Here is a 24879-nt window from a genome sequence, read left to right as displayed (position 1 = left end):
CCAAGTTTTGTCCATCATGTCCATACATATGAATCTTTATTAAGCATCCCATATATTTATTTTTTTTAATATAACTCGAACACTGTTAGGCAAAGTGATTTTGAATTGTGCTTAATATATACACTTATTCTTTTTTTAGCTCATGATTCTGTTCATGTCAAAGAAATGCAAGATTGGGGTATTTAAATATTTAAACACAAAAATCCCTGGAGAGTAAGCCTGTAAATTCATCACTGACTGAACAGCTAAGACAAATAAACCTTACCAGCAATGAAGGGACTATAAGCATTACAGACATTTGCAAACGTTCTGGCCTTACCCTGTAGATAATTTAATGCAACGCTTCTGGATCTCGTTAATAGTCTCCCTGATTAATAACCTGTATGCCTTGAATATTCCTGTGGCAGTTCAGATGCCTTAGGAACAGCCAATGGCTTCTCCAAAGTGTCTCCTTTAGGTGCTCCTATCTCCTCTCACTTCTTACGAAGCTGTTGAGAAAGCACTTGATGAGGCTCCTTGGGGTTAGTGATGTACATATGAGTTTTGGGTCCATAGAACTAAACAGAACATTCACCTCTTCATAGCATGGTAAAAAGCTTTGCTAGAAAACTTCTCTTACCTGGGAGCTTTCATTTTGTACAAGTGAAGGGAGTAAAAAAGCAAATCCTTCAGGAGACTTAGCGCAATGACAGTAACCACAGTGTTAAGAGTAGTGATTTTGATGTAACAGTTGTTTTAGCTTTAACAAGACCAAGTGCCAGGTCCTGCACTCTGGTCACAACCCCATGCATCACTAGAGGCCTGGAGCAGAGTGGCTGGAAAGCTTCATGGAGGAAAAGGAGCTGGGCACATTAGTTGACAGCTGGCTGAACATGAGTAAACAGTGTGCCCAGGTGGCCAAGAAGGCCAATGGCATCCTGGCTTGTATCAGAAATAGTGCAGCCAGTAGGAGCAGGGAGGTGTTTGTCTCTCTGTACTCAACATTGGTGAGTCTGCACCTCAAGTGCTGTGTTCACTTTTGGGCCCCTTACTGCAAGAAATACATTGAGGCCCTGGAGCATGTTAAGAAAAGGGCAACAAAGTTAATTCAGTGTCTGAAACACATGGCTTACAGGGAGCTGATGAGGGAACTGGGGGTTGTTCCATCTGGGAAAGAGGAGGCACACAGGAAACCTTATTACTCTCTACAATAATTGCCTGAAAGGAGGTTGTGGCAAGGTGGGGGTCAGCCTCTTCTCCCAGGTAACAAGGGGCAATGGCCTTAAGTTGCAGCTCAGGAGGTTCAGGTTGGATATTAGGAAGAATTTCTTCTCAGAAGGTGTGGTGAGGTATTGGAATAGGGTGGTGTTCAAGAAGTGGCATGGTTTAGAGTGTTCACAGGCATGGGTTGGTGGTTACTGAGGTTACGTTGTAACTTACGATTTTTATCACAGTATTTTATAAAGTTGTGTGTGTTGTTTAATTAGATAAGTGGCCTGCCATAAGTTGTTTACACCCTTTTAACCTGACATAATGTATTAAATTCATTTTAATATAGAGCTTTTTAGATGCTGCAGTTGATGTGTGCATCATACGTTGCATTTAGAAGCTCAAACATATGGAATTAATAACGAGCAATGACTGACAATTTCCTTTTCTGTATAGTGAAACTTTTTTGATTAAGAGCAGAAGATGCCAAGGTATCTTTTGTAATCCAGTGATCATGTGCACTGATGTACTTGAACACAGCCATCAGTGCACGTTTGTAAACCCACATAAGTATTATATGATTCATGCTTGGAACCATCCTACAAACAGATCCAAAGTCTGCTTAAATCCATAGAAAGACTCCCACTGACTTTAATATGCTGTGGATGAGGTCCAAACTAAGTGACTATGAATGTTTCTTTGAAGAAAGCAGATTATTATTATTATTATTATTATTATTATTATTATTATTATTATTATTATTATTATTATTATTATTATCAATTTATTTAAAAACTGGAGAAATCCTCTCGTGGCAGAATTTCCATTGACTTTAGTGGAGTCAGGATTTTCTCTCTGCATGTTTAGACATTCAGCTTCATGTGCCCTTTAATGACCAAGAAGGGATGTTTATAACTTTGGAAATACCATCACAAATAATTGATCTTCAGCTGTGTAAAGTATCTCTGCCAATGCAGCACAAGTGTTATTTTTACAGACTATTGAGATATTGTAGGGAATGCAAACTATATCTTTGTTTAGACATCTATTTTACCCTCAGTTCCTGCTGGGATTTGCAGACCAAGTGCTCTGTCACTTTTTTACATGCAAGCTACTTACTGTCAGTGCAGATGTCATTAAAAGCTGCACGACAGCTAACATGCTGGCTTAAAGAAGCAGAAGCCTTGATTCAAAACCCTTGTATGTCCTTAGTGGCTTAAACTTGCATCTCCCACATCCTAGGGAGCTGCCTGGCCTCCTGCAAATTGGCTGATATACAATTAAAGCCGCTTTAATTTCTTTCAGATGTTCAAGTATTTACTGGAGGGGCTTCTGGGAATGAATGTCTTCCCTCTCACAGCTGAGAGCCCCTGAAGCACAGAAGTGTAGATTTATTATATGTTGAGCCACTGGGTAACTTGTTTTCAATTTTCTTTCCTTCTCCCCACCCACTCCAAAGCAATTCTTAGCTATTCCAGTGAGTTTTCAGAGTGGCTTGGGAGACTTTTCTCACTCTGGCTTAGGAGCCTGTGCACTCTTCCAAGAGATGTGGTTCAAGCTTTCCAGACAGAGGGCAGCTGCAAAATAAGCAGCTACTGTCACCGAAACATTGAAGGAAATCCTTTTTGACAATATAACCTTTTTCTCCTTTCCTGCAGGTGCTGTTGCCACCATATGATGACCCTGCAAACGGAGCTGCTAAAGATCCACCACCACCTTATGTGTCAGCATAAGTGAGAGGGAGCTGTATACCTAGGGAGGATAGCTTTACTTTTCAGATACTGGAGCAATAGTTTGATAATTTCACTTCATCTATGGGATGTACATTGCTGTTCTGCTGACATATTGAAACCTGAATTGTATGATCAAAATTCTGTAGATAGTTTTAATAACTTGCTGCAACTACAGTTGTGTGCTGAACTAGTTTCAGAGCAATTCTGGGTAGCGATAAGGTTACAGTAGTCACTGAATAGCTTTGACCACCATGTCTGACATGCAGTCATAGGAAATGCAGGACTTTGCATTATCAAGCAGGTCAAACAGGTTCAGAGAGTAATTTCCTTCTTCTTTTTTTCCCCCTTAATTTATAAAAATTCCAAAGCATCACACCTTTTTTTCTCAGATGCCCAATTTGACCTTCAGAAGACCTTCAGTGGTCCAGCAGGACTCACCTTGTTCCAGCCTGCAACCATTCTGACATTCAGAACAAAAGTTCTTAGCAACTAGTGATTTTCCTGCCTATACTGTGTTTTCCTCTCTAGAAACTCAAATTAGTATTTTGAGGTCACAAGATCCCTGTTTTGCAAGCCCCATGGTTAGGTGACAAAGCTGCATCTTTCACTCTTGATATGCAAATGTTTTCCCATTGGAATGTGCCTGTAAATATTGCAGTGTTCTGTTGAGCGTGAAGTAAATTATGCAGAATCTAAGATATATGCTCCCAACCGATGGGAAACTTATGCATGTAACATGAGCATTAGCAGATATTTTTAGCATATTTAGTGTATTTCTCATGTATACCAACATGAGGATTTTAGATTCCTTTTATAACTGAACTGGTTATGCTGAGAATCCTTCTCATGGGACTCATCCATCCATGAATGCTTGTGTGAGGTATTTTTTTTGTTCCCCAGAAAAGTGCCTCCTGCACATATAACCTTTTTTATTGATGATGAAGGTTCTACTTCTAATTGAAAAAGGGCAAGGAAATACAATGTGTGTCTCTACCTCTCACCACTCCTCCCTGAGGTGCCTCCTCTCCTTCTAAGGTGATCAAACAGGCTGATGCCGCTGTGCACAGGGAAAGGGCAGTGCAGAGGTGGACCACAGTTTGGAGGGGCACCAGAAGGACCCAAGGTGCCATCTCCCTGTGACTGGGCTGGCATGGGAGCCCATGCTCTTTCCAAGGAGAACACCCATTCTCACCCTCAGTGTATTGACTCCATTCTGAAGCCCAAAGGGGAGTGGAGATTTTCCTGCCTTTTTCTGGAAAAGAGCTTTCCAGGGGAACACAGGACCAACAGTTTCTCTTTACAGAGGTTCTCACTGTGACCTGTCCTTGCATAGGCCATGGAATGAAGAATCAGACTCTTCTACTGCACCCCTGGGAAAAATGCAGGTTCCAATCTGCCTTTTGGCATTTTACATTGTGGTTCCTTCACTCTGGGATCAAAATAAACAGTGATTTTGACCAAACACATCCTGAAGTCAATCAGCAGATCTCTGTCACAGCCCCATTGCTTCCACCAGAAAAAAACTTCATTTATAATTATCTCACTTCAGTTTGCTTTTGGAATTTCTCTGAATTTGAGGGTTGGGCTTCTGAGCTTCATTTCATTCCTGACAGATATGTGAAGGATTTTAAAAGCCATCTGTTTGAGAAAAGCTGGTTGTAAATACATCACATCTGTGTATACAAACTTCTCTACAATAAAGGGGCGTTTCCTCAAGAGTGTGGAAATCATTTTTGCTGAACTTCCAAGAACAAACCTACACAAATTCCTCTCCAATCAATCTGACACGGCAGGATTTGCTCTGTAAATGAACTAAACAACCACCTTTCCGCTTGTTTCTAACAGTTCTTTTCTCACTATTCCTTGCACTTTCCTCATCTCCTAGATATTAGGAGCACACACTTACTCAAAGTGTCTCCTATTTTCTTATCTTAAGCTCTAAGGTTTCACAAAGATGACACATGCTAAAACATAAATCCCAGTTCTCTCATCTGTGCCTGATGCTTTTACTCCTAATGAAACAGAGTAGCTTCCCTTTCTCAAACACACATCTGAGTATCATACTATATATACTATATATATACTATAAATAAAGAGGAATTCATTCATAGTGGTGACCTGGAAGCATGACACTTGTAAGTACATGACATTTTCAAGGGATTAACAATCATTGTTTTAGATGTTAATCTACCTGTATTCCTTTGGGAAAATCTTTGGTCTCTGAAAACAGTCCAGAATTGATATCTTTCCAAAGGCCGTATCAGACTGATTTACAGCCAGACAAAAGCTTGAAAAGGAAGCTGAGGGGGGAAAAAATGTATACTCTTTAAACAGCCCAGAGGGAAGGTGTTGTTGCATTGAGAGATTCACTGCTACAAATCTGGTTGGTTTATGCGCTCTCTTTCTCCTATGCTATGGTCAGGGGGAAATATAATCACTCCCGTATCCTTTTATGTAGGCTGTTATGTCAGTTCCATTGCAAATTTTCATCACTGGAGTGGATAATATCTTGGTCTTACTTGTAATTTGAAGACATCTACGGATTTCTTTTTCTAAATCTAAGGAAGCATTGATGACTGAATTGACTGAAACTGCCCAGTTTGACAGAGGACTCCAAGGATGTATTTAGTAGCTGCTTATCTGGGGCTAAGTTATATCCTCACCATTTATATATGTTTATAGTAGGTGCAGAATTTGCAGTCAGGTACCATGAAAAAATATGTCTTGCAAGATATTGATTCCTGTGTCTAGGGAGATGTTCCCACACTGTCTCAGTTTACAGCTCAGAGAAATCCAAACAGCAGCCACAGCTATCTAAAGGGAGGCTGGGCTCTGATAAACCAGGATTAGATTCTTTTCAGGGAAGAACTCTGGTATTTGTAAATGATGGCTCCACACCCATGGATTTGACCCAAAATGGTTCTGCGACGTGGCCAGCTTTTCAGCAGAATAGTTCAATAGGGTGTGGAAGGCAGATCTGTGACCTCCTGCCTGCAGCCTGCCTACCTCCAGCAGAACGGGATACCAGAGCAACAGGAGTGCAGCCCCATGGCCTCCCAGCCAGCACATAATAAGTCATTTCAAAGCAAAAAGGCAGTAAACATGGCCAGCAGTAGTTTAAGTGAAGAAATAACATGATATGCAATGTGTATCTTATTTCATTTACTCAAACCTTTCAATCAGGAGTGTTCTGAAGAAGATGCAAAATGTCTCTGTCCTTAGTAGCCAAAACTGGACTTAAGTAATTGGCCTGAGATGAGAACAGCAGGTCGCTTGGAAGGCTGACTGAGCAGCAAGGAGATGAGTCAGGGATGTGGCAGGTCTAGCCAACAGAGGAGCTGAGGGGCTGCCCTAAGACAGGGAGCTGCAGCTTATTCCAGAGGGAATAAGTGCTTTCAGGTCAGCGTGACCAGGAGTAGCAGGGATGAGCCACGCAGTTTTTTAGCCCAGAATCTGGGCATCATTCCAGTACCTAAAAATGCATCCTGGTTTTTCAGTTACATTTTGTAGCTTTTGTAGTTATATGTTGCAGATCACCAGTCTAAGACTGCTAATTAAACAACCAATTGGCAGAGCATTATGAAGATTGGTCCTATTTATATCGATGAGATCATTCTTGGCAGCTTCAGACGCACTCACCTGAGGACAGCAAGGGCAATAAAAGCTCAGGAACAAAGGTGAGAGCTGGATGTTAGTTGTAAATATTAATCTTTTGTGAGTTCATGAATTTTTCTACTTGTCAAATTGTTACAAAATTGGAACTGGTTTCATTTCCTTTACTGTATTAGAGCCAAGGATGAAATTAAGTTTATCAGTTACACAGACCAGCCAAAGTTTCCTGCTATTGTATGATCTTGCTTCTTTGCTTTTCATAAAGAAGAAGTAACTTAAGGAAAAGTTCAAAATGCTTTTAATGAAGAAAACCATTAGGTACAGCAGTTTGTTGTTGTGGAGGAAGCACAGCCTCACCTTCACCAAGTGAAGTCACAAGCTGGGAAAATTTTGTGATACAATCCTTGATCATGTGTTTGTGATGTCTACATACATTCAACATGCAATGTCTTTTCTGGATGTTTAATAGTTTAATTCAGTTTTTAGTACACAGACTGCAAAGTCTCTACTTGATTTTGGGTTTGCTCTCTATAACTTCCTGAAGGGAGGTTGTAGTGAGCTGGGGGTTTGCCTCTTCTCTCGTGTCATTAGTGATAGGACCAGAGGGAATGGTTTCAAGCTACGGCAGGGGAGATTCAGGCTGGACATTAGGAAGTATTACTTCTTAGAAAGGGTGGTCAGGTACTGGAATGGACTGCCCAGGGAGCTGGGGGAGTCACCAACCCTGGGAGTGTTCAAGAAAAGACTGGATGTTGTGTTGAGGGACATGGTTTAGTGGGAGCTATTAGTAACGGATGATCTTTTAGGTCTTTTCCAACCTTGGTGATTCTATGATTCTATGATTTTACTTTGCTTTTGAAGCAAAAAAGAGTTTACCCCTTTTATTGTGGGTCTGTAACTTGTCTGAGTTGGAATGGGTTTGGGTTGGACTCAGTTTACTACCCAAACAGGTTTACCACAACTACAAGCTTTACCGAAGAGGTTACTACAGATCTTTGCCATTGCATAGTTTTTCTTTTACTGTGATTTAGCTTCTTCTGTAAAATCTAATCTGACATTTGGATGAATTTTCCAGATATCTGGGGGTAGGGAAGTTGAGGAATTTTTTTTTACACCACTAGGAAGACATGAAATTATTTAAGATATGATATAGCTTCAACCAGACAGTAGTATTTTCAAGAAATATTTCATTCTATGCTTTCACCACAACAAAGTTATCTTTCAGACTTTAAAAGGATAGTGGCCTGGTATAAAGCCAAAATATTGGCAAATGCTATTGTCAATGGTTGTATTCAAAAAGCATGTTTTGAAGAGTTTCTGAATAAGAATGCTTAGACTACACATATAATAGAATATCTGTCATACAAAGTTGTAACCAAAAGAGGCTGAATACCATCCCTGAGGATTTTTTAGGTCACCTCCTCTCTAAATTTTTCCATAATTGTGTGATTTGGTGCATTACTCAAAAAACTGATAATGGAACACAGGACTGCTTGGGAAAGTATATCTTGTCAAACTCTTTTTTAATGGGCCTGTGGAATGGATCAGTATGGGTTTGAGTGGAAGCATTATACACTTGGACGTTTCTTAGACACTTCACCTGATACACTATAATACTTTAACTTTGCCTTTGTATTTGACTGTGTCCTAATGTAGGGACAGCATTTCACAAATGAAATAGATTGCAAAACAGCTGATAAATCTCAGCAAAGAGCTCTCAGCAAGTGTTTCAAGAGAAATTCAGCAGGAATCAGCTTTTGACTACACAGTGCTTAAAATTCTTAATCCATTACCTTAAGAAGCATAAATCATCAATAAAAAGGAAAAACAAACAAACAACAACAAAAAGGTCAGGTTATGTCTTGTAAGGTATAGGTTATGTCTTGTCTATACCTTAGGGCTGTAAGTAATTCATGCAGAATGTATGGAAAAAGATTGGAGTGGATTAGTGAAGACCTGAAAGAGTCATTAGAGAGTTGGAAAATATGCCATCAAGTGAAAAATTCAGAAAACACAATGTCTGTAATAACTCAGATTTAAGAGGTTACTTAAGGACACTAAATAAGTAAGTACACAGGGAACAAAATTCTAATAACAGGTGTCTTCAACGTAACCAACAAAATTTAACAGAACCCAGTGGCAGAAACCTGAAACTAGAAAAATCAGACTAGAATCAAGCTGACTTCCTGCTATTCTACATCCCCATCCTTCACATTTGGTAAAGTTTTTAAGAGCTTTTTTTCTTGTTGGCGATTTTTTTTTTTTTTTTTTGAGTAAAAAAGAAATGCTCTTGCAAAGCAATTCATAAATGTATTTGGGAATGAACTAGTGTTGGAAATTTCTGCCTCTTCTGGTATGTAGAAGCTCTAAAAAAGAATTTGGATCTTTTATTCTAAAACTGATATCTATCTAGGCAAGTTCAGTCACTGTCTACCCTTATGGATGATTGAAAAGCACTCGGAGTCCTCTACACAGCCTGGCAAGTACAGGAATATCCTGGGCAGCAAGAACCAGTCTTATTCTCTTCTCTCACCTTGAAACAGGTCTGGCAACGATGGGAGCTAACACCTACATTTCTTCATGCTCTTTATAAGGCACCAAGTCTTCCAGGAACCATTGTCACAAGTCCAGGTATTTCAGGGCCAGTCTTTCAGGAGTCAAATCTGTTTTAAGGAGATGATATTTTTAAGAAAGCACCAAAACTTCTGAACACATATTTAACTCATATTTCCTTTCCATTTATGCTCAGTTCAGGCTTTGGTTCCTCCTGAACATACCCCTTTATCAAGGTGGGTGACAAGTCAGACTTATCCGGGGACCAGCATGGGAGCAGTGCCACAGCTGGAAGAAAAAATGCTTTCAGTCTGCAAGATTTAATCAACACCAAACTGGCTCATAGTAGCCACAATTCTACCATAACAGCCTTTCAATATCACGACCATTTCAATATGCTGATTTTAACCTTTGGGGTTGTTTTTTTCACTACAGTCTAATATTTTCTTGTTTGTGATAGAATCTAACAAAACACTGATCTAGGCCTTTCAGAAATGTGACTTGCTAAAAACTTTGCAAATACATTATATTCAACACTAAAGCAGTAGGATAAGTAAGAATGGCAGCAGCTGCAAGTAAGGGAGACATGACCTTTAAAACATATTCATATCATAGGGAGCTGACAATTTTCATGCAAATGACAGCACAGGTATAATGCCAGATTTTCTTAAGAGTTCTACTGACTCAGTAACACACCCAGTGAACAGCAATCAGTAGCTATGAGGCACTTAATTTGTATAAAGGAGGCTCTTAACTTGTACAAATACATTCTTGGATTCAGGGAAAAAGAAAATAGAAAAAGCAAACAATAATTAAAGATGCTGCAAAACATGGAGAAGTGATAAAGGCAGGATTGTTATCATTAGGCTGTCCTCATCTAACCTGCTTATTTTAGGCAAAAGAAATGCATTAGATCTAATCTACCTGAATATCAGTATAGCATTCCCACAGGAGAAATTATTAGTTTAAATAGGAACTAGGAGAAAAACTGTCAGGTAAGCATGCACTTAGCTAATAATAGGAAAATGGGATGAGAGAGCATATGCTCCTTCTGCAGCATTTTCCCTGAGGGGACTCCTCCAAGCTCGGGCGGCCACACCGCATGATTCACCGGGGACTGTTTGCCTTGGCCCCGGAGGCCCAACGTGCAGGGAATGGGATTTCCATTCCCCGACGTGTCCTTTGGTAGGTTTCCCTGGAAGGCAACGCGAGCCCACACGCCGCCGGCGGAGGCTCCACGTTCCCGTGCTGCAGGGTGAGCCTCGGGGCTGGGGCTGGGGCTGGGGCTGGGCCAGGTCTGACGGCGGCGGGCGAGGGGCTGGTTGGGGGTGAGAAGGGGACACCGAGGCCGGGAGCGGGCCGCTCCTCCCCGGGCAGCCTCTCTCCATCAGGCTGCTCCCTCCCCTGGGGCTTCCTCCGCCCGGGGCTGCCCGGGAGGCGGCGGTTCCCCTCAGCCCGCGGCTCTCGGGGGGGCTGGACGGGGAGCGCTGTCCGGGGCCGCGCTGAGGGGAGGAGGCTTTCACGCTCGCTGCCGGCCGCTGCCCGCCGCCCTGCGGAGCGGCCCCTCATCCCGCAGGTAAGCTCCGCTCTGCCCTGCCCTGTCCTGACGCTCCGGGGAACGGCACAGCCGCTGCTACCCCCGGCACAGGGATCCGTGAGGCGGAGGGACCGGAGGCACCGCCGGGAGAGGGGCGGGCGAGCCGGGGGCTGCGGCGGCGGGACGAGGGGAGGCATGGGGACTTACGGGGTGCGGGGGGATCAGAGGGAAGGTCCTTCGGAGGGCCGCGATGGAGGGTTTCTTTTAGGAGTGAATGCGGCTGAGGAAGTTCTTCGGATGCCCTGTTCCCCCGTGCATGTTTTGCTAGCTCGTATAGTATGCACTGTAAGGGGGAAAACTGTATTTTACAACCAGTGCAGACTTACGTATTGCTGTTTCAGAAGACAGTACTTGGAGTGACAGACTGACCATGCCATGGTGCTTGATATTGTTGGCACAGAGGGAAGGTTGCAGCCTCCTGATCTGTGTAATACTTCATAGAATCATAGAATGATAGAATGGTTTGTGTTGGAAGGAGCCTTCGAGATAATCTAATTCCAACCCCCTGCTAAAGGTAGAGACCCTCTAGACCAGGTTGCTTACAGCCCCATCCAGCCTAGCCTTGAATACTTCCAAAGAGTAGGCATTTGCCACCATGCTGGGCGACATGTTCCAGTGCCTCACCACCCCCACAGTAAAGAATTGCTTCCTAATATCTAGTCTAAATCTACCCTCTTCCAGTTTAAAAGCATCTCCCCTCATCCTGCTACTACCTGCCCTTATAAGAAGTCCCTCCCCAGCTTTCCTGTAGGACCCTTCAGGTATACTATAAGGTCTCCTCAGAGCCTTCTCCAGGCTGAAGAGCTCCAGCTCTCAGTCTGTTCTCATAGGGGAGGTGCTCCAGCCCTCTGATCATCTTTGTGGCTCTTCTCTGGACCCACTCAGCATTTCCGTATCCTTCTTAGGTTGTATCACCTGTATCTGTGATAAATGCCTAACCTGTATCTCTTCCTGAATGCCTGTGCTTTCTTTTCCTGACATCATTCATGTGGTCAGTGATACTGACTGAGATCTAAGGTGGCATGCTGTGTTTTTGCTTTGCTACTCTCAAGCTGACAACATCAGAACATCATAATACATTTGTAGATCAGGAATTTAATAAAATACATATTGGGTTTTTTTAGCAAAGTCCTGAAACTTGAACCAAAATAATTTTTTATTGATACACTGTTCACATAGACTTGGCAGCTTTAAACATCAGATTTTTAAGCTTTTTCCCATGTACTACACACATTAATATAGGTATGTCACTGAATTGTGGAATCATAGAATGGCTTAAGTTGGAAGAGGCCTTAAAGATCATTCAGTTTCAACTCCTCCTTCTTGAAGAGAGCATATAAACAGGAAAGGGAATGGCTATTTATGAGAGTGGATAGTGATAGGACAAGGGGGAATGGTTTAAAACTGAAACAGGGAAGGTTTAGGTTAGATATTAGGAGGATGTTTTTTACTCAGAGGGTGGTGACACACTGGAACAGGTTGCCCAAGGAGGTTGTGGATGCCCCATCCCTGGAGGCATTCAAGGCCAGGCTGGATGTGGCTCTGGGCAGCCTGGTCTGGTGGTTGGTGACCCTGCACATAGCAGGGGGTTGGAACTGGATGATCATTGTGGTCCTTTTCAACCCATTCTGTGATTCTTTGATTCCTCTGCCATGAGCAGGGTTGCCTGCCACTAGATTACACCTCCCAGGGCCCTGTCCAGCCTGGTCTTGAACACCTTTAGGTATCCACAGCTTCTCTGTGCAACCTGTGCCAGCACCTCACTGCCCTCTATGTGAAGAATTTCTTACTAACATCTAAGCTAATTTTCCACTCTTTTAATTTAAAGCTATTCCCCCTTGTCCTATCACTACTACACCATGTAAAAACGCAGTCCCCTTCCTGCTAAGCTCCCTTCAAGTACTGGAATTAAACTTTATTTTATATCCTAAGGAAAGGTAGCACTTAATTTCACAGCGCTGAGACCCTACACTCTGCCGGCAATATTTATACAATTATTTTACGTGAATCTTTCCATTGACTTCACTGGGATTTCTCACAAACAAACCCACACAATTTAGAGCTTATGAGCTGGGACCCAGCTGTAACAGTAAAGATGTTTTAATCAGTTCACGTGAACTAGGGAAAAGCCAATCAGATCTAAATACTCTCCTATGACTTATAAATTGTCTCCATGGGACGGTAAAGCACTATCCTCTGCTATTTAATTAAAATCTGGACATCATTAACAAGCCCTTTTTATATAGTGTACTCACTGTTAGGTTGTGTTTTCACTGTGAGTAAGGAGTATTGGGAACTGAGTGTGTTCTATCCCCAAATTACTGTTTTACACTAGTGCTGGTGCTGAGGTCAGTGTGGGTTTGCAAATATGTTTTAGAACTACGGTGTCTTCTTTTTTTATTAAGAAAAACTATCTGTTTGCAGTTAGTCACAGTCCATTATGGTCTTCACAGAGACAAAACTCAGCAGCTCACATACATATTGGATGTCATATAATATGTGGTTTCAGATAAATACCTACTCAGAGCTGTAAAAGTGAGATTTCTCAGTTTTGCCGCACCACTCATCTGCGAACTTAATGGAAACTCTGATGTCTAGATCCGATTCAGAACCAGAAATGCACATAAGTCTGCCCCTAAAGAACACGATAATAAAAAGGTCTATTGTCCAAGTGGCAGCTGAAGGAGCTGTAACACAGAGATAGATGCTGTCATTAAGTGAAAATTCCCAGTGCTGGAGTTTTCTGTCTGACCACTGGAAACTATGCGGTGTGAACCATACTGTGGGGGCAGTTTTACAACATCACTGTTGACTTTTGTATAACGTGACATTATGAAATCACAGAATCACAGAATGACCCGAGTTGGAAGGGACCTCAAGGATCATGTAGTTCCAACCCCCCTGCCTGGCAGGGCCACCAAACATACACATTTACTAGAACAGGTTGCCCAGGGCCCCGTCCAACCTGGTCTTGAACACCTCCAAGGACGGGGCATCCACAACCTCCCTGGGCAGCCTGTTCCAGGGCCTAACCACTCTCCTAGTAAAGAACTTCCCCATAACATCCAACCTAAATCTTCCCTCTTTTAACTTAAAACCATTTCCCCGTGTCCTGCTATTGTCAGCCCTTTCGAAGAGTTTACTCCCCTCCTGGGTGTAGGTTCCCTTCAGGTACTGAAGGGCTGCAATGAGGTCACCCTGCAACTTTCTCTTCTCCAGGCTGAACAAGCCCAACTCCCTCAATCATTGAAATCATTGAAATGAACTTCAGTTCTGTGTGGGGCTCAGATCTGATGACCTTGGGGTTCCCTTCTTACTTCAGCTATGCTGTGATTTGGTACTTCCACTTTTACCTCTGTGATATCAGGAAGCTGTAAGCGAGTTAGATCACAGAATCACAGAATTGTAGGGGTTGGAAGGGACCTCTAGAGATCATTGAGTCCAACCCCCCTGCCAAAGCAGGCTCCCTACACCACGTTGCACAGGTAGGCGTCCAGGCGGGTCTTGAATATCTCCAGAGAAGCTGATAGATCCCTTAGTGTTCCTTATTTCATTAGTTGTAGAAAATTAACTTACACATGTAGCACACATACTCTAAGCTCTATAGATAATAAAGTCCATTGTGTAGACATCCTCCTACAATAATTACACCTCACTATAAAATGTAATGTAGAATCACTGTGCTGATCTTTGCTCTCTGGTTTGGTGTGCACGCTCTTTAAGATGTGTGCATGTGTCTGACCTCAGTGCTTGAATAGGCAAACTGTTCTCTCCCACCCACAGCGCTCCTCTGACAGCTTCCACAATGTGGTCTCTCTTACTGCAGCACTTGAGCCACGCTGCATACGGGAGCTCCTGCACAGCGCTGGGTTTGTGGCAGGATTTGGCTGACCACCTGATGTCATCCATATCCCTTCTAGAAAACTGCCTTGTTTTGGATCTTTATTGTTTCGTGATGTAATGTACAGCCCCGTGCCTTTTTGGCTTTATTACTTTTAATTATGGTTTTATTATAGCAGCAGACAGAATAATTAGGTATACAACTTCTGGTCTGAACCCACTGCAGACTTGGGTTACTCTTATTGTCTGGATGCTCGTTATCTCAGATTGGTGATGTTAGTTTTGTCATTGTGGTGGTTTGCAGTGCTGTTATGGAAGTTACTTGCATTTGGATGTTTGTTTTTTTCTGAGAATACACCTCATTTACTAATGCACTTTTAGTTAATGGGTTTCCCAAATTCTTTGATACTACAGACTGCACAAATGGCCTATGCTAGTGTCACGGGTTAGTAACCTAGAAGGAGTTAATGAGTGTGTTTTCAGTAGTGCGTGGGGACAGGACTAGGAGTAATGGGCTGAAACTACAGCATAGGAAGTTCCACATGAATGCGGAAGAACTTCTTTACAGTGAGGGTGACAGAGCACTGGAACAGGCTGCCCAGGGAGGTGGTGGAGTCTCCTTCTCTGGAGATTGTGTGATTCTGTGTTAACAAGGGAGTGCTGCTCTCCAGGGCTTGGTGTCACCCTGGGTAGATTCACATGCTCCTTCCCCCATGGTAGTGCCTGTCATCAGGACTGGGGAGAAATATGCAAACTTGGAGCACCTGTAGCCTTGTTCCCTCATGATAATTTAACTGCACCAGTGATTTGTGTTTTACAGATGTGGCTTTAGGGGTGTTCTACTTGTGCTGTTCTCCCGAGCCCAGCAAAGACCTCCTTGTGCAGTAAGGAGTCATGGAAAATCCAGTTTATCTTCAATGAAACAGGATGACAGTAGTGTGCTCCTTTGTAGGGGCGAAGGCAAGAATGTTCTTCTGATGTGATAAATAGCCTCCAGCTGCCCCCACACAACACCTGTGTAGCGAGGGCAGATATTTTCCAATGCTTTGAGGAATTCTATAACTATTTTTCAGGCTGGAAAATGCCGATGTCAGCAGTCCGGTCCAGAAAGATGGAGGAAATTATTAATAACCTGTGTCCTGACACCCATGCCACACACAGTGATTTTAATGAGTAATGGACTGGTAATGCATGTGCTGGCTTGCGGTAGTGAAATACCTTGGAATAAGTTCTAACTGATAGTTAGCGGGGCTGTAAAGTGTCTGCTGACTTTTTTTTGTTGTTTCTTTAACAATCTGAGGCAATAGGGATTGAGCATTAGATATCTCGTGGCTTGCATGTTATAAGGGCTAATTGGTTTTCCAAGTAGCTCACTGTGCTTCCCAGCTTGATAATGTGAACTCTGATTTTATCGGCTTACATCGATTGCTTGCAGTTTCTTTAACTTTAGTAAAACTCGATGATGTTTAAAAAGACATGGCAGTCAGATGAAGTGCCTGGTGACTGGAATAAAAGGTGATTTAGCACCCATTTTTAAGAAGGGTAGGAAGGATGACCCAGGGAGCTGCTGACCTGTTATCCTCACCTCTGCTCTAGGGAAAAGCATGGAGCAGATCCATGGGAATAAATGCTAAGACACGTGGAAATTGGAAAGTATGGATTTGCTGAGTGGGCTGTTCAGTTTTTTTGGTTACAAGGCTGTACCCAGAGAGTGGTGGTGAATGACTTGATATATAAATGGAGATAGTGACAAGAGGTATCCCATAGGGATCAGTACTGGAGCCAGTGCTCTTTAGTATCTTCATCAATGAAGTGGGATCAAGTGCACCCTCAGCAACTTTGAGGATGACACCAAGCTGCATGGTGCAGCTGACACACCAGAGGGATGGTATGTCATCCAGAGAGACACAGACAGGCTCAAGGAGTGGGCCCAGGTGAATCTCATGAGTTTCAATCAATTCAATTGTAACATCTTTCACCTGCATCACAGCACCCCCCTGCTGCCAGTACAGGCTGGGGGATGTAAGGATGGAGCACAACCCTGCTGAGAAGGACCTGGGAGTACTGGTGAATGGGAAGCTGGACGCAAGTCAGCAATGTGCCCACACAGCCCAGAAAGCCAACCAGCAATGATGAAAAGCTATATAAGGTTCAAGAGAGGGGATGCTTTCCACAGTTAATAAAGGTGTTAAAGGCCTGGATCAATGCTGAGAATTAATTGTTCATTCTGTATACTGAGCTAGTTCTGGTAGCAGCTGGAGAGACAAGGGTCTGTGGACTTGCTGTGTCTCATTCAGCCTTGGAAAGGAACTTATACTGCAGGGTGAGGATTGAGACCACCCAGAGGAGCAAAAAGCACAAGCTGAAAAATTCAGCTGAAAAAACTTCCCTGGTTTCCTACTTTGTTTTTCAGCATGATCTGACCAGTGAAGACCTAAATGTAAGTGCATGAAATGTGTTTTCAAGGTAGCTACTAATAGTAGGTGTTTGTAACATCAGGAGCTTCTCCTAGCTTGGGAGAGCATGGGTTAGTCAGCGATGTGGTGCTGCAGTGGGCTGTGCCAGCAGCCTGGCTTAGCCTGCTGGGAAGATGAGGTGTTAAATACCAAGTGTGGTGCAGTAAAGGCCATCCAGCTTCTCAAGTGAAGACAGCAGACTTTACAGAAAACCCAGAAAATAAACAGAACCGTGGGAGGGCTGTGGGCGAAGGAGCTGTGCAGCCACAATGCAAACTGTCATGTAAAAATGCAAGCAGCAGACACAAGTATGTACCTGGAGCTTGAGCAAAGGTCCCAAGTCAAAGCTGCCATCACCTATGCAAGGCAGTATAGATGTTTTCAGTTTGAGTTAAAGGGTGGAGAAAGATGAATGTGGGCTTCGATCAATGGTGCCTCCTATCACATACACAGCTTTTGGATTTGGGAATTATTTTTCTTTTAATTTGAAAATTGATTCAATTTTCCATTAATTTTTATTTTAGGTTATCCTTGTGTATTCACACTTGTTGGATGTGGCACATAAAGGGTGAGGGAGCACTGGAACAGGTTGCCCAGAGAGTTTGTGGAGCTTCATATGGGGCCATCTGAGACCCATATGGATGCCTACCTATGTGACCTATTGTAGAGCACCTGCTTTAGCACCGGGGTTGGGCTCCATGACCTATAGAGGTCCCTCCCAAGCCCTGTAATTCTGTGATTCTCTAAAAGTTCTCTGTAAAATATTGCAAAATGGCATATGCACCATTGTATTTATATTTGGGAATACTGAGTAGGATACACAAAAGGAAAAATAGACTGATACACAGATAAAGAAGTTCAGTGTGTAATGGTTATGTGAGATAGACTCGAGAATCATACATAAAAATCTCTTCATTAGAAAATATTTACACAGAGCTGCATATTCCGTCAATGAATACCTCATGAAAAAGAATATAATTCTTCTGTGGAATCAGGGCATTGAGTTGTGTTCTGTTGCTGATGGTTAGCTCTGTGTCATTCTCCTTATTGAGTTTAGGACCCTATTAAAATTGTTTTCAGCATCTGAGTTACTTGAGCAAGAATTGCCATATATTTTATGTATATTTTAATACACTGTTTTTAAAGTTGTCACTCATTTTTATGTGGAATCATCCTTTTTTGGTTGTGAATGTGAATGTTTTTAGCAATCTTTTATATATTGTGTGCCTGGTGGTGCAAGTGGTAGGAATGCCACTTTGCAACACCGGAGGCCCTGGGTTCGAATTACCCCTGTGGCACAAGTGATAGAAGTGCCGCTCTGCTACACAGGAGGCTCGAATTCCGGGGGCTGGACTCGATGATCTCTAAGGTCCCTTCCAACCCACACAAGACTATGATACTATGGTACTATGATACCTAGAGAAACTTCTGACCAAACCAAAGGACTTTCTTCTGAGAGAAGTGTGAGCAGTTGCCAGTTCACGTTTATCCATGCTGTTTCTGGAATGTATTTCTTAGCAAGTTCAGCATCTGATTTCTTGGAAGTGAGGGTGTGTCAGTATATCTATGTGATGGTACCTGATGAGACAGAAGCAATGCAGCTGGATGGTTGGAATGGTTACCATGTATCTTTTTGTCAAATTACAAAGCTCATCTCTTTTTCTCCTTATTGCAGTTTTGCATCCTTGAATGTCCCCCTACACCTTGAAAATGAAGACAATGATTGCATGCTACTTTTTGCTGCTTGGGCACACTCTACTTTCCACTATCGCTGTCATGGCAAAAGATCTCCCTGGAGGACATTTTACCCGAAGAAGGGATGTTAACTCTCAATCTCTACTAGGTAAGTTGCAAGAAGCACAAAACAACAACAACAACAACAAAAAAACAGCACTAAAACCAGTTTCAGATATAAGAGTAATAAAGATAAAAAGCATGAGCAGTTGGCCAGCCCTTAGAATCATAGAGTCATAGAATTACCCAGGTTGGAAAAGACCTTGAAGATCATCAAGTCCAACCGCAGCCTAACCAGAACCCTAACTCTAAAAACCCTACACTAAATCATATCCCCGAGCACCACATCCAAACGGCTCTTAAACACAACCAGGGATGGCGATTCAACCACCTTCCTGGGGAGCCTATTCCAGTACCTAACTACCCTTTCTGTAAAGTAGTTCTTCCTAATATCCAACCTAAACTTGCCCTGGCACAACCTGAGGCTGTTTCCCCTCGTCTTGTCACTAGTGAGAAGAGACCTGCCCCACTCTCACTGTAAGAACCTTGGCTGAGTTTGTTTACAATAAAAAAGAAGACTGTCATTTTCAGGCAGGAATATGAATTTGGTGATTTAGCAGCTCTTGAAAGAATGCATTTATTTTTGGGATACTTGATTTACTTTATGTAGGTGCCATGAAATAACTATTTGCTATAAGATTCCTGTAGTGGAAAAAAGGGATGACTGAACTGAAATCAGTGGCTGTTGAAATGGGGCTTCTTATTAAATTAGTTATTGTTAATTCCTTCATTCTGTCAAGTTAATTTTGCTTACAAGGAGTAGCTCATTTTCACTGTTCTGCCCAAAAGCTGACAACAGGATCTGACAGTGACTTTGTGGCTGCTGTTTTAAAACACAGGTTCATCTCTCTTGTTGATCATTTTCTGTTCTTTATCAGATGATTTGCTAGGTCAGTTTTTTTCCATCTGTAGGCTGTTTACGACTTAGAATCATTTTCCCTTTGCCCACTGTTTAACTGAGTGGGTAAATCACAAACTCAGATTATGGGAAAATAGCATGGACTTGACTTTGGACAAGGTCCATCGTTAGGGCTTCATGATGCACATTAGTAATAGATCTCACTAAATGTCTCCCTCCAGCCAGGAGATGTTAAGTGGTCTGTCTCCTTATGCCTTTCATCTAACCTAGGTGACAGAAGCACAGGTAAACATGAGGAGTGTGAAAATGCCCAGGGAAGAAAGAAGAAACAGTGGCAGAACATAGAAGAACGCAACAGGGAGGGAGAGCAGTGTGTTTTTATCAGATTTAAACTCTTCTTCAAACAAAACGGGATCCTTTAAACATGTAAAGTTATATGAAGTACCGTTCACAATTTGGCATGACTTAGCTTAAAACAAGAGGTTTTCAATTCCTGTAGAACAAATTTAAGTCAAATAACAGCAGGTTTCTCACTGTCTCAGAACTAATAGATGTGGTCTTGGGACTCCTGGGGTTCTGCCATTGGAGGCTGAGAAGCACAGCTCTGAAGACATAGCCCATCAGTATGCATGGATGTGGAACAGCAAGAGAAACACCTCCATTCACAACTTATTCAGCAAGACTCTTAATCTTTCTAGGATACTAAACTCTAAAATGAGATTAAATGACGGCCCTTTCTCAAGCTTTCAGAGTCTTCAGCAAATATCCTAAGTTAACTTATTTTAAGGAACTAATCGCCTGTTTCCCTAGAAAATAAATGCAATAATGAGGTGCTGTGTGGAGAAAATAAGAAGTATAATGTTTTTCGACTTCCTTTATTTTTTTTCCATAACTTTATAAAATTACTCTTATAGTCCCTTTTTCATATTTTGAACTGTGCAAAAGAATGGAAAGAACTAGTACTTGATATTAAATCAAAATGCATTGGTTAAATTACTTCTTTTTTCTTTTAAAAGTCAAACGATTTTGTGGTTCCTACAAAATTCTGGATCCCTTTTCAGTTGGGCATATGCAGGATGCAAGCAGTTCTGGCAAATCTTGCTGCAAGGACTGTTTCTAGACATTAAATGAATTAAGAGACCAGGGACAGTCTCTGGTCCAGCTCATAAAAGTACGTGGCAGTTTGGAATCAGTCTCTTGGGCATTGCTTTCTGTTACAGTAAATTAGGTCACCTGCTTCAAATTCAGCAGTTGCATATAAACAGTGGCATAGTGAAAACGTGCCTCTCTGCAAAGAACAGAATGTGTAAAATGTGTGCCACTGTGCTCGGAAGCTGCAGCAATCTTTAAATGACAGGAGAAAGAACGGGGCCAAATCACGATCTCAGTGACATCAATTCTACTGACTTAATAAAATCACTCAAGACTTACAGTAATTTAACAGGGATTAAATGCCATACTGTTCTGCATGATATGTATATAATAAAAAGTAGTGGCAATGATAATTGCTGCTGTTGTGGGAAGACTTGGTGAGCAGGCAAAAATGAGCAGTATAGCTGCAAAGAACCAACAGATGCATGGAAAAGCAATGAAAGTTCAGGAGTTTGGGATTTTTTTGTTGTTGGGTGGAGCACTCTGTGTTTTTAGGATTAAAATGTGGGATTATGCCATTTGAGTATTAAGTAGTATCAAAATAATTATATATATATTTTTAATTTTGTGATAACAGTTTTTAAAACTGAAGTTAATACTATGATTGGTATTTATTGGTAGAGTATGGGTAGGTGCTATTTTACTTCTATTCAGATGTAAAAAATCCTTCCTGTGGGAGACTGGCTATATAAATAATCAAAATGGAACAGACTAAAAATCCTATAGGGTTGTTCAGATACATGTACAAGTACTTCAGGATCGGGCTAAATTGGGATCAATTTCACTTTTATAGAATTATAGAATTACCCAGGCTGGAAAAGACCTTGAAGATCATGAAGTCCAACCGCAGCCTAACCAGTACCCTAAGACTTTCGGCAGCCATACACTAATACTTCATAGATTCCTTAGTTATCTTGGTAGGGCTTATAGGTTATGTTTTAAGGAAACTTTCTGAAGAATTGAGCTACATCATTTCTGTGTTCTTATCATCTTTCTGCTAAGCCTCAGTGTGTGTTGTTCTCATTTTTCTAGATATTTGCATGAGCTATCATTGTTTAAAGCAATTACTATAGCTAGTGATTTCCATTAAAATCTGATATCTTGTTCTGTAGGCATCAGTTAGGCATAAAGCATTTGGAACTCTCAGTGTGGCCTTTGAAAGCCAATCTGCTTTGGATAGGTTTGACTTTTCACACTTTGCTTTCTTTAAATCCTGAAGCAAACCCCTGGGTGTTTAAAACTTGTCAACTGTGCTGATTTAATCAGCTTTGTTAGTATTGTCTTAAATCTTCCTTGCAGTGTGTTAGCTCTAAAATAACATAATTGGTTTAGAGTTAGAAAATGTGTGTGTATATCTTATATTCACAGAACATATATTAAGTTGTTTTAAAGTGATATTTTAATGCAAGGTATTTGTGTTTTAAAGGATCATTTCTATGGTCCTGCGTGTACTTGTGAAATAACAGAAAGAGAAGGGGGTGGCCATGGAGTCTGTCTTTCCTGGACACAGGACAATCCCTTCTCTTCTTAAATGACACAACAAGTAAAACTGGTGTTCTCTTTCCTTTCATTAGTAATTTGATCCCAAGTGTTGGACGTTTTGGCTTATCCTGCTGTCTTAAAGGAAATTAATCTTTTGCTTTAGAATCTTCTCTTTTAAGGATTTTATTAGAACTCTAAAGAATCTTTACTGAGCTGTCTGATGAAATCTTTGTTCCTGCTGAGTGCAGCTGCTTTGTTAGATCAGTGAAAGCACACTTTGCCAGCTTAGCTTTGCTTGTGGATACTCAAGAAAAGCAGTAATGGAAATAAAATTGGCTACGTGTTTCTGAATATAAAATGATGTCTGTTGCATTAGCTCATTTCCTTTAGGTATAACTGAGATGGATCTCTGCACTTAAACTGACTGATTAACCGAGGTCTGTATCAGTTGTTCATAGTGGTGGTTACCATACTGTGATTTCAGGGCCACAGCTTCTGACCACAGCATCTTTCAGCAGGTTGCATGTTCAGAAGTGACAAATACCCAGTCCTTGCAAGATATGCTTGACACTGTGTGCTATGGGAGGATGGAGGGGGTGGGGGGAAGCACCAGGATGTTCCTACCACATTTTTGGCATTTATTGTAAAAGGCAGCAAAGCAAACCTTCAGAACTGTGCTGAACCCACAGTTGTGGAGTTTGGGGTTTTTTTGTGAACTCTGGTCTTGTAAACTTAAAACTGATCACATATTTCATGTCACATGGACATGTTTCTTTGGAGAGCTCTGAAGTGGATGCATGGGAATAATTTAATAAGCTGTGGAATAATATTCTAAGCAATTACATTCTATCTGTTCCTTAGGAATTTAGACCTGAAACATACACCTACCTGTTTTTGAGAATAACTACGTAAGTGAGTGATAATGTTAATCCAGGAAGCATTCCTGCATGGTACCAGAAGAAAGAAGCTACAAGAGGTTTACTGATATATTGCAAAAAGCTGAAAGAAAGGGAGGGGGAAAGGAGGCCAGGAGGGAAATGTACTTGGCCCCTGTTCAGTAGAAACTGCTGCTGAGCTCAAGTGTCTGTGTTGAATTACATTTTACAGCAAAATATATAATGATTTATCTCCCGGTTGTATGTATGTGGTTTCAATAATGATACAAAGGGAAGCAATGAATTACACAGCGCTCTCTAAATTTATGAATCGCTGCTTCAGTCTGTTAAAATTATTCCAAACATCCTTATATCCAACTCAGTTCTTACACTTGTGTGTATATAACTTTAGGGCTCTAGAGCATTGTCAGACTAATCATACAGGTTTAAATTTTAGACACAAATAAGAGTTTGAGTTCACTGTACATTAATAAGCTGAGGGCTGTCCAGAGATCTCTAAATCCTGCTCATGTGGGCTACTGAACCACACAGTTACTGCTGTAGGAACCTTAGTTGCAGCCTCACCACAAGTGTGCGCATGGTATTTCTTCATATAAATGCAGTTCTTCCAATCTATTTATTTATTTATTTATTTATTTATTTTTATCCTCACAGACATTGGAAGTGCAGCCTACATTGCAGCTGAAGTCAGAATAATGTCCTGACAACTGCATCGTGTTTTTGACATGATATGCTGGTATTATATTTGAGGAGATTAAAATTTTTTCAGGTAGTAGATAAAGGCTGGAAATGGTTGCAAATTACATCTTTTGAATTACCACATATTTAGTTAAAGTGTAACTGAAATCCTTTTCTAATTAAGAGTTAACCAAACTTTTATAAGGTTACAAAGTAGTCTAGTTCTTATCAGTCTAGACTTCCACTGATAGAAACATAAAATTGCCTTATAAATATGGATATATTATATTTGGAAAGAGAGCAAAGCATTTTACAGTCTGGAATCACCAGTTTCTTCCCTCCGAGATGTTTAGGTACAGTCATTGTGCTATAGTGGAGAATTAGAAATTGCATGCTTTGCTTTCAGGCACTGATAGCTGAGAAGTCTCTCATGGCCGTTATGCCAAGGCTTCAAGCTTCAGCTTTCATTTTAATATCTCAGCTGTCAGCCTCTTCCCTGCAATAGCTGGTGTCCTTAACCTACCTGGCTGGGTCTGAAGCAGTAACAGGAGTTGCACTTGACCAGTCTCCCCCACTTTCTTAGGCTTCTGGGTCTTGCTGGCAGTAAAAGACCCTTTCTCTGTAGCTCTGAGGCTTGGTAGTCTGACTAATGCTAAGGTTGTGACTCCCCAACCCTTAGTAGGGGATCTGGGGGATGAGAAAGAAGATGCAAGTTGGGGCTGTATCGCTGCCAGGACAGTTGTTCCCTGCAGAAGCTGTTACCTCTTAAGCAAGCCCAGCTTGTGGGACTGCAAGAGACTTCAGAGATTTGTGTCCTATTCTGGATAGACTCCTGTGCAGCCAGCTGTTACAGAGATCAGGAAGTTTGGGGTTTGATTTGGGTTAGCAATTTCTAGCCACGTAACACTTACACATGCCAACTGTTGTATTTAGATTTCATTATTAAAGTCCTGCATCCAAATAGAATTCAAATTTCAGCCACTTAAGGTGCAATTCACTAAATCATGTTATATATGCTATTGTATTTCTAGCAGCACAA

The 24879-nt window shown here is 41.6% G+C and overlaps 2 protein-coding genes across 9 annotated transcripts in view; both read left to right on the top strand.

Moving 5' to 3' along the window:
• Positions 1–4637, top strand: part of LAPTM4B (lysosomal protein transmembrane 4 beta) — a 63079-nt gene extending 58442 nt beyond the window's left edge. For both annotated transcript variants that reach the window (XM_015856097.3, XM_032442805.2), the window contains exon 7: positions 2847–4637. In XM_015856097.3, the coding sequence (XP_015711583.1) occupies positions 2847–2921 (75 nt within the window). In that variant the 3' untranslated portion in view covers positions 2922–4637. The remainder of the gene's footprint in view (positions 1–2846) is intronic.
• Positions 4638–6473: 1836 nt separating this feature from the next.
• The window catches only part of MATN2 (matrilin 2), a 61757-nt gene continuing 43351 nt past the window's right edge, over positions 6474–24879 (top strand). For 4 of the 7 annotated variants that reach the window (XM_015856094.3, XM_015856096.3, XM_015856093.3 and 1 more), the window contains exons 1-2: positions 10431–10662; positions 18655–18822. In XM_015856094.3, the coding sequence (XP_015711580.2) occupies positions 18669–18822 (154 nt within the window). In that variant the 5' untranslated portion in view covers positions 10431–10662; positions 18655–18668. Of the gene's footprint in view, positions 6599–10215; positions 10342–10416; positions 10663–18654; positions 18823–24879 lie in introns of those variants that run through there. The other 3 variants (XM_015856088.3, XM_015856090.3, XM_085539390.1) reach the window with 3 other exon arrangements.

Source organism: Coturnix japonica, chromosome 2 (assembly GCF_054131305.1).
Source record: "Coturnix japonica strain WE chromosome 2, WE-NBRP24, whole genome shotgun sequence".
Lineage (NCBI taxonomy): Eukaryota > Metazoa > Chordata > Aves > Galliformes > Phasianidae > Coturnix > Coturnix japonica.
The sequence above is the reverse complement of the archived record's forward strand: the minus strand, read 5'-3'. Positions and strand labels throughout refer to the sequence as shown.